The sequence below is a fragment of the Austrofundulus limnaeus genome, unplaced genomic scaffold (genome assembly GCF_001266775.1).
Source record: "Austrofundulus limnaeus strain Quisiro unplaced genomic scaffold, Austrofundulus_limnaeus-1.0 Scaffold160, whole genome shotgun sequence".
NCBI lineage: Eukaryota > Metazoa > Chordata > Actinopteri > Cyprinodontiformes > Rivulidae > Austrofundulus > Austrofundulus limnaeus.
Window position 1 is genome coordinate 1003486 of NW_013952562.1, and position 9623 is coordinate 1013108.

At 39.4% G+C, this 9623-nt stretch overlaps 1 protein-coding gene across 2 annotated transcripts in view; it reads right to left on the minus strand.

Annotated features, from left to right (window-relative positions):
* Nucleotides 1-9623, minus strand: part of LOC106523594 (serine/threonine-protein kinase PAK 2) — a 26833-nt gene that overhangs the window by 10283 nt on the left and 6927 nt on the right. For both annotated transcript variants that reach the window (XM_014017078.1, XM_014017079.1), the window contains exons 2-6: nt 6291-6485; nt 6087-6181; nt 2056-2203; nt 1948-1964; nt 1751-1858 (exon numbers count right to left, since the gene is read on the minus strand). In XM_014017078.1, the coding sequence (XP_013872532.1) occupies nt 1751-1858; nt 1948-1964; nt 2056-2203; nt 6087-6181; nt 6291-6468 (546 nt within the window). In that variant the 5' untranslated portion in view covers nt 6469-6485. The remainder of the gene's footprint in view (nt 1-1750; nt 1859-1947; nt 1965-2055; nt 2204-6086; nt 6182-6290; nt 6486-9623) is intronic.

Here is a 9623-nt window from a genome sequence, read left to right on the forward strand (position 1 = left end):
GGGCATAGTAACAATATTTTTATACTACATTTATCCATTTTAAATATACTAACCTCACTCCTTTGTAGCAACTAAAGCAAAAATGTCATTAATTCAGAAAATCTTTTCAGGACCCCATCTTGATGTTTCGGGACCCCACTTTGGGTCCCGACCCCAACTTTGGGAAACACTGTTCTAGATCATAGTGAAGGAGTTGTAGACCAAGGGTCTGCAACCTGATGGGGCTCTTGGGACTTTCACCAAAAATATTTATATTTACAAGCACAACTAGACAGGCTAGTTTTAGCCATAGTCCTGTCCAAGTTTCTGCCTGTGTATAAACTTTATGTGACAGACTGAGTGATAGCGAGCTGCTGAATGTTTGGTTTCTTTTTTTGTAATCGAAACTACTTCTGCTTACTTTGTGCTTTTTTTAACCAAAACACTGATCTTAATCAGTAATATTGTGATGTGACTTTTTGTTTATATAACTTCAATACTGTTCACTAGTTCTGAGGTCATCTGTGCTAAAGATGAGTATGTGGAGGGGGCTGAGGAGTGACGGGACAGGGACCTGCAGCAGAGACTACGCAGACGGGTGAAGGGAGTTCAAACACCTGTTTCTTCATCGTAATGTTTGACGTGTCCATGTCTGTGGAACATCAGAGACATGAAGACATCCATCGTAATATGCCGCTAAATCATCTGTGGCCTTAGCAGCAAACAAGCTTTTTGTCTTTTTACACTATTTTTAGGTTTTACCTTAAGTTTTGCTACTTTTAGAAATCTTTCTGCTTCTTTGAGCTTTTAGCTACAGTTTTGCAAATTTTCACAAAAAAATTGGTTGTTTTAGCTTTAGCATTTGCTTACCTCATTTTAGCTACTTGTTGATTATAGCATCAGCATTTGTTTAACTACATTCATCTACAGTTTTGCTAATATAGAACCTGTTATGCAAATTTTTGTTAGTTTTGCTAATTTTTGCTTTTAACTACTGTTTCACTCATTTCAGCTATTAGCAGCTTTAGCTTTCAGCCTCAGGTTTGCTAATTTTAATTTTTAACTGCAGTTTAGTCTCTGGTTGAAATTTACTCAACCAGTTTCAGTTCCTTTTAATATTTTAATACATCCATTCAGTGTTCAAAACTAACACTTTATTTTAACAGAAAATATTATTTTAGTAATATTTAGACAAGGAGCAAAACAGGTTGATCAGTCTGTGCTAGTAGTGTGTTAGCCTATTAGCCACTTAATTTAACTTTACGTACATTAAGCAAATATATAGAAAAACATTCTTATTTTGTTGAAAATTAAAATTTAGATTAGTCTTTGATAAAAACTTATCAAAGCCTGGAGTAATTGTACAAATCAGTTAAGAAATGTATTTATTGGAATGCAAAAAAACTGGAATATTTGTATTATTCAGCCTGAATGGATCAGTATTTAAGTTTTATTTAAGGCTGAGTACCCCTTTTTTTTACTCTTTATAAGTTTTGATTTTTATTTTTTTTTTTAATTCGATGATGTAACACACTAGTATTCTTATTTTAATAAACTCATCAAATTGTGTTATCTTTATTTAAATCAAATTTAGTTTTGAAGCCTTGGTCACGTTTTATTTTGTGAAAGAAGGAGCAGAAATGTGTGCAGACTGCAGACCCCAGGCTTAGACCATTAATAAAACTCTCATAAATAACTTCATGTGTCACGCAGTAAATCAGTGAAGTGGAACACTGTCTGTCTTATTTGCATAAATAAATATGGCACTCACAGATTTGGTGTGTTCTGGCCGTGGAGCAACAATTGGAGGCGGAGCATCGTCATCATCATCATCCCCATCYTTGCCTGAAGGTGACGTGGCCGTACCTTGTTTACCTGGCTGCAAATAAAACAAAATGACAGATATTCACTCTGCTGGACGTAAGTAGTCATGACTTGGTAAAATAAATATTAAATAAAGCTTCTCACCAACTGTGAACTCTTATCTAGAAGAGAAAAAAAATGGAAACCAAAGTTTAAAGACATGATAGAGTCAGAGTGTGCACAGACAGAGCTGCTGACAGGAAGGAAACTGACCCGAGGCAGAAAAACTGAGGTATTTCTGTTTCCCACTGGAGGAGTCGTAGAACTTGAGGACATCCAGGACAACCTGGGGATTCTGCTGCTGTTCTGATTTACTGATGTTGGAGGTCTGCAGGAGACGGGCCCACTGCTCAGGCATGCCCTGCAAACAACAAACACTCTGATCTACATTTGCACATCAAAGGAAGGAAAATTAAAACACCAGATAAACAAAAACGTCTGAATAAGGAACTAATACAGCAATATTTAGTTTCAGCTGTATAATCTAAAATGAAGAAAAGATTTTGACCTCATAACTTTAACAAATTCATAGTTTAACTACAGCTGTTCAGTTAAAAATGCCGCAATCCTGGCTCATAGGTTTTTACAACAAAACCAACAGGAAATTGTTGGGACTTTCCCTGCGTCTTCACGGTGAAATCCTCCAGAGATAAGATCAACATTTCTGGAATATCGACTCCAGCTTCTCTTTATGTGTGGCTGCAGCAGCAGAAAAAAAGAAATACAGATCTACAGAAACAGCTGCAAGTGCAGCTGACGTTTTACATTTGAAACTTCTGCTCATGTGGTGCCTGAGTTAGACGCAACAAAAAAAGCAAGTGTCGACAACTTTTCTTATTTATAGACAAAACATTTCCAACATTTATTACTTAATAAAAAAACTGCACCACACAAATATGTTAAAATGATATCAGCTGGTCCTTTTTTTAATACATTAAGTGTGACTTTAACGAAATGTTAATTAATGAAATAAGCAGTCATTTTCAAATATTCAAAAGCTATATAAAATGGGCAAATTTGAAGAATAAAAGGCTTTAACAACATTTTTTACTATTATTATTTATACTGGCACCTGGTACTAGGGATGGGTACCGAATTCGATACTTTTTAAAGTACCGACCGAATTCTGTCAGTACTACCGAGAACCTGTTCACGTAACATCAAACCATGTTTCGGTAACTAAACATATCATTGTAGCCGTATTGGCGTAAGAGTGGGAGATTTTCCATGCTTGTCCTGAACGCAGCATCGCACAAGAGCATAATGACGTCAGCAGCAGTTCAGTAGACAGAGTTCGGTCTGAACGTAGTTTGAAAGTAAGGGCGGGCGATACAGGGAATTTTGGTATCCATCCAATACCAAGTAAATATTGTGCTAGAATCGCTTATTTCGATACCGATTCCGATACTGGGGGGCGGGGCTGTCGGACATGAAGATGACAGCTCCTGCTGCAAAGCACGCAGGAGTAAGTGCAGAACTTATTACTAGTCTCATTACTAGCAGCAGAACAGGTTCGAAGATGGTCATTTGATGTTATTGTTTTTTTAACATCCTACAGGCTCTGGCACGTTAAATRAATTTGAAACTGAGGTTTTGAAAAAATCCGTTAAACTTGAAAAAAATCAGTGAGATTTCCCTATACACCCATATACCTGCAAAATGATGGAAAGTCTGTGTAAATTACAGACAATCCGTACAACTTGACATGTATGAATTTTCCTTGAAGAATTATGCTGTAAGGCCATGRACTATCTAAAAAAAGTTGAATACAGTATGTCAAAAGAGTTCTTTAAAAAAGGTTTCATAATCTCTACACCAAGAAAGTTCTTCAAGGGATCCACGATTAGTTGTAACATTAAACTTTATGTGATAAACATTTATTTTAACTGTAAAATAAAGACTGTAAAAATACTGCAGTCTGTTTAGTTTTGTAAATTTTTTTAAATATATTTTAACACGGATGGAGCCATTTTATTTACACGCAAAGCATTCTGGGTATATGATGACATCAACTAGGTCATCGGTGCGAGGCTGCTAGCGAGCTATATCCACCCTGAAGGTTAATCTTGGACAATATCTGATGATCGACTCTTTTAAATGAAACCAGAGAGCGTTGACAGAGAGGAGAAGGTAGAAATGACTCAGCCTGKAACTGAAAATATGGATGGAGGACAACAGAGCTGCTTCATGGAAGAAGAACCTCAGCTTAGCCTGTTAGCCTTCGCGCTAGCCCTCACGCTATATTGCCTTATATGTATTAGCTCGTCACTAGCATGACAAACAAGCTAAACTGAGGTCCTCCATCCATATTTTCAGTTACACGCTGAGTCATTTCTACCTTCCTATCTGTCATGTGGACGGAGGACCTCAGAGACGAGACGAGAATGTGTAGCGCACATATATATGGTGATAGCATCTGGGCTAATGCTAAAGCTAACAGGCTAAGCTGAGGTTCTTCTTCCATGAAGCAGCTCTGTTGTCCTCCATCCATATTTTCAGTTACACGCTGAGTCATTTCTACCTTCTCCTCTCTGTCAACGCTCTCTGATTTCATTTAAAAGTGTCAATCATCAGATATTGTCCAAGATTAACCTTCAGGGTGGATATAGCTCGCTGGCAGCCTCGCACCGATGACCTAGTTGATGTCATCATTTACCCAGAATGCTTTGCGTATGAATAAAATGGCCCTGTCAAATCCCTACCTGGTACTGACTATAGGCTAATATAGCCAGAGGACCAGAAGCAGGAAACTGAAGCTAAAAGTCCGTGCACCACCTAGTGGCTGGCTGGAGCACAATTTATAAGCCTCGCCCCTCTGTGTAAACAAATAGGACAKTTTCTTCACTAAAATATTTGAATTCACTTCAGCTCATTTTTTAAGCTCCTGACGTTTTGCTGATTTGTGTAGTTCTCATGTTCAAATGTGTAAATTATAAATTTGCTTTGTTTAAATCAGTTATTTAAGTTATATTACACTACGATTGACAATTCAACAGCCTGTCAGTGAGAGGAGGGGTGTGTAGGCGGGACTTCCGTATCAATGGTACAGACCTACATTCCTGATGCACAAGCTCAGGCTAGAAAAAAAAATACATCATAGTAGCACCGAAAAACATTTCTGCTTAAATTCTGGACATTGGAAGTTAGTGGTGACATATCGAGTTATTTCCCAATGAACAGGGGGGCTTTTAAGACCTACTGTCCACACTGTTATGAAGGGATTATAAAGTGGAAACTATGGTGATGTGTGCTTTATTGTCAGTATACATCCTGCTATACACGTCACAGCACAGGTTTATTCCCTCTGGGATCTCCACTTCGATATGGCCACAGATTWGTCATTTTTAAAGCACCACACCTTTTGRCAGACAGATTCCTCCATGGGTAACRTTTGTGTTCTCTCCACCTATGAGTTTAAGGTCATTTGACTTTCTTTATGAGTGTCTGCTTGCAGGTCYAACAGTTGGCTTCGGGAAGCGGAGTAGTTGATGCAAAATGCCGCCATTCCCATGTCCAAGCGCTTTTCAGCCTAAACAAACACGCCCACGAACTTTTGACCAATCACACAATAAATTTGTATGTGGAGCGTGGCGAAACGTTCGGCCCAGACCAAGACTGGGCGGGCGACACAAAGTTTAGAACAAAATGGCGTAATTTTCATCACTAAACTACATCAATGAGAGCAGATATCACAGGTTGGGATGGACCATGCAGAGGTCTTTAGATGCCTTTTGGCTTTTCTTATTGAGCCAAGGCTGTGAAGGGGGTTTCAGCCAACCCACCCCTGATGCACATTTATGCTGCAAAACAAGGTAGGAACAGAGCAAATGATGCACGGCGACTTTGTATTTCATTAAAAACAATTTCGTTATGGACAAAGAGATACACTAAATGGAGTTCATTGGTTAAGTTGCGGTCTCTGATTTTAACAGTTTGTTGTGTTGACACTTATGCTATCATTATCCCTGCAAGAGTAAAGTGGGGGAAAGTTTAAGTCACACGTGACAAAAATAATTCATAGGATTACCTCTAAATAATAAGTATTAAACTTAATGATCAAATTAGTTGGGTAGTTTATCAAAACACATCCAGCAAACAAATTTATTTGTTGCTTATTTTATGCCAAACATTGCTAACCCAATGTTTCAGTTAACTAACAAAAAATATTACACAGCAAATTATAATCAATATATATATTTTAAATAAATATATAAACCATAATGCACAAAAGGGTAGAGATTTACCGTGAATTCTCCGGTAACAGCATCAAAGCCCACATGGATGGTGTGTTCAAAGTCTGAGGGAGAGGAAATCTCAGGCCTGTCTTTTTTCTTGCTTCCTGCACGAGAAAAGGTCAAAGGTCAATGTGCCCTTCCCTCACATGACTGTGTTACAGGAAGTTGGACGTGTGTGTTGAGTAACGTGTGTGTGTTCTCTAAATGTTGCACCTTTGTCAGGCGCAAATATGGAGATGATCTTGTTTCTGGGCTTCTTCTCCTCTGGTGCAGACGGCAGCGGACGAGAGTTGTGGTTGGCTGACTGGGGGTCCTTGGCTCCTCCTCCTTGGCTGCTCATCCTGAGAGGGGGGGCGGGGGGCTTGTCCTCACACACGCCGCTGTCACWCATCTACACACACGTGCAACCTACAGGGTCAAGATCCAACCAGTAAGTCTACAGAGTGTTAAAAAAACCCTCTGGTGCATTCAGTGCTTCCTGTTTTTTGGGGGTTTTCACAATYCCAAACTGAGCGGTTCACCCTAGAWTACGCTGCTGCTGAAAAACATATATCAGCAAATCACCTAAAGCCCATAAGAAAAACAAAACAACAAACTTACTCCAYCCACGCCACAACCCGAGGATAAGGAGGTAATGAGGAGAGGGTTGGAGTGAAAGGAGCAGAGTGAGAACAGGAAGCACCGCTGAATGTGACRTGCTGAGTCCAGAATGAATGAGGAAGGACAGAAGAGAGACAGATGAAGTGAGACACAAACAGAGAGGRAAAGAGAGACAAAAAGAAAGACAAGCTAAGGAAAAAACAAATGGAAACTAGACACGGGTTTTTACGATGTATAAACAAGTGTGCATTGCCTTGTAGCATGCCATTGCCTGCAGCTTGAACTGTGACCAAGTTGAAATGTGTTTGCTAATCAAGTACCAGCTTGTGCCCGCCAAGTCAGCAGTTGTTTGTACTGAGGGTAATTGTGTGAGAATATGACAATTAGAAAATATGTAGTAGTGAAACATTATGTTTATGGCTGGGATTGAACCCTGATCTCCCGCATGAAAGCCCATAGTGTTCACCATGAGACTATGAGCTGTTGCAGTAGGCTCTCCCAGTGTTAAGTTTGTATGTGTGCTGAAAGAGGCCAAATTGCCAATGCAATTGTTGACACTAAACTGTGATATATTACAACAATAAAGGAATATTAGGACAATATTAAAGTGAAATATCAAAATACAATCATGTTTGTATTGTAAACACTGAACTACTGAGTTTAAATATTATTAAACTATGGTGCAGTACTGAGTAGATACAGCATAGGGCAGTATTGGACCAATGCAAGGCTCCATTGACTCCCATTATTTGATTTTAAACATTAATATTTCAAAAAACTATAAGTTGTGCAGGCACCAAAAGGCATAGCAATCATTTGACACAGGAGCTTTACAGGTATAAATTACAATGGCATCTCTAGGACAAAGTATGCAGGAGGAGAAGCGTGCCAAAGTGGAGATAACTTGGATGGGAAACGAATCACAATAGTGTGCACACTGACAAGATAGAATAGGACGCCAAACGTTGCTGGTGTCCCCCATCTCTATCCAGCAGTGACCAACTGTTAGCAGTTTTGTTGGAATCATGACAGGCCTTCATTATTTAAATCATCTCATAAGGTTAAGAGACGGACGGGGGGGCTAAAGGAATCTTGTCAAACTACTATACTGTACATATATTTTTGAGCAGGTCTCCCTTACGATGCGCACAAAATTTGGTGCAGATCGGATCATGTATGTGTGATTTAGAGGTAACTGTGTGCAAACGGCGAGGCATCAGCATTCACCACTCTGCCACACCCACACCATCCCGCCATCATTCAGTGTTGAGAGAAGCATGCAGCATGTGAGTCTGCAGGATCAAAGCTGTAGGGGGAGTTAGCTCAGATACATGTGCAAGAGAAGAGACAAACTGGCAACTTTGATCCAAAACAGCTGACTTCCAGTGGGRATTGGACCCCAAGACCATTTTTTGTAGGTCCTGAAACGTTACACGTGTACCAAATTTCATGATTCCAGGTCCAAGCATTGGCTTGGGGCTCATTTTTTAAATATTTATAGGGGGTGCTGTGGATTAATTAGCCCACACCCACCAGAAATTAGACAGCATTCCTGTAGTGGGGTGGATTAGGATCAATCATTGTGAATTTGGTGTAGACTGGCTGAAATATGTGGAATTTAGAGCCAAACGTATGTCGATGGCATCATGTCTGACTTCGACGTACCACCATGACCACGCCTTTCACCAAAAAGTGTTTGTGCTTGAAAGTAAGTGAGATCAACTTWTTATCTGTGTTCTGACACAATTTGATGCTGATTAGGTCAAGAGGGTCAGAGATGGAGCTTTCCAGGGCAAAAAAAAATGTCCACTTCCTGTTGTCAGGTGGCAGAGTTTTTTTGATGTCATATGACCACATGGTATGGTYGGGCATATAACATAGATGACTTGTTTCAAGTTTGGTGTATTTTAGCCTTTCTATGTGAAAGTTTCAGCTGTCTGAAATAGTAAAAGATGGACAGAGGTAGAGCATTTGTAAGTCCCCCGCCTCGACAACGGTGGATAAAAAGACAGACTTAAGGGAGAGAAGAGAAAGACAGAAGATGAAAAAAGAGAGAGACCAACAGAGAGAAAGAGGAAAGGMAAACAGACCATATATATGGATATTGAATTCTTGTCCAGCACTAAACAGATAGAGATACAGAGAAAAGGTGACACCTGCTGAACCTTTGGGCCTAAATTTAAAATACTAAGTGGAAAACTAACACTGCACATCACCCTGAACACACCACCTTCATTGTGAAACACAGCTGTGTGTGCAGTGTTGTCATAATGTTGTGATGTCAATCTGTGTTTAACTTGGGTCCAGGGCTAAGTTTTGTTGAACACCTCATCTGGACTTTTTGGACTTTTTACAGACATCTTCCAGTCGTTTGTGAAGCATCTTCACAGAAACTCGGGTTTAGTTTCAAGGCATCTTCATCTTAAACAACCTCATCTTCAGACAGCAGCCATGTCAGCTCAGTTTTACCTCCCAAAGTGAAGCTGATGCAACATCTATCCAGCTGCTCAGTCAGCACTTCCTTAAAATTCAACTGTCTAAGAAATATTTAAAAAATCTTTTTAGATGCTGACTCGGTATTCACACTATTGTGCCCTTTGATTATTTCATATTTTAACTTTTCTTTAGTTAGCCTTTTGCTAGCTTTAGCTCCTAGTGAGCTTTTTGCAACTTTTACTCTTTAGCTAGCATTTTGGTACATTTTGTTTTTAGCAAACATTTTTGTACTTTTTGTTTTAAGATAGTATTTTGCAACTTTTAGCTAGTCTTTTTCTATTTTTGGCTAGCAGTTGGCTCCCTTTAGCCTGTAGCTTTTTCAGCTATTTTAACTAGTGTTCCATTACTTTAGCTCACTGTTTCCCAAAGTTGGGGACGGGACCCAAAGTGGGGTCCYGAAACATCAAGGTGGGGTCCTGAAAAGATTTTCTGAATTACCGGTAATTACAT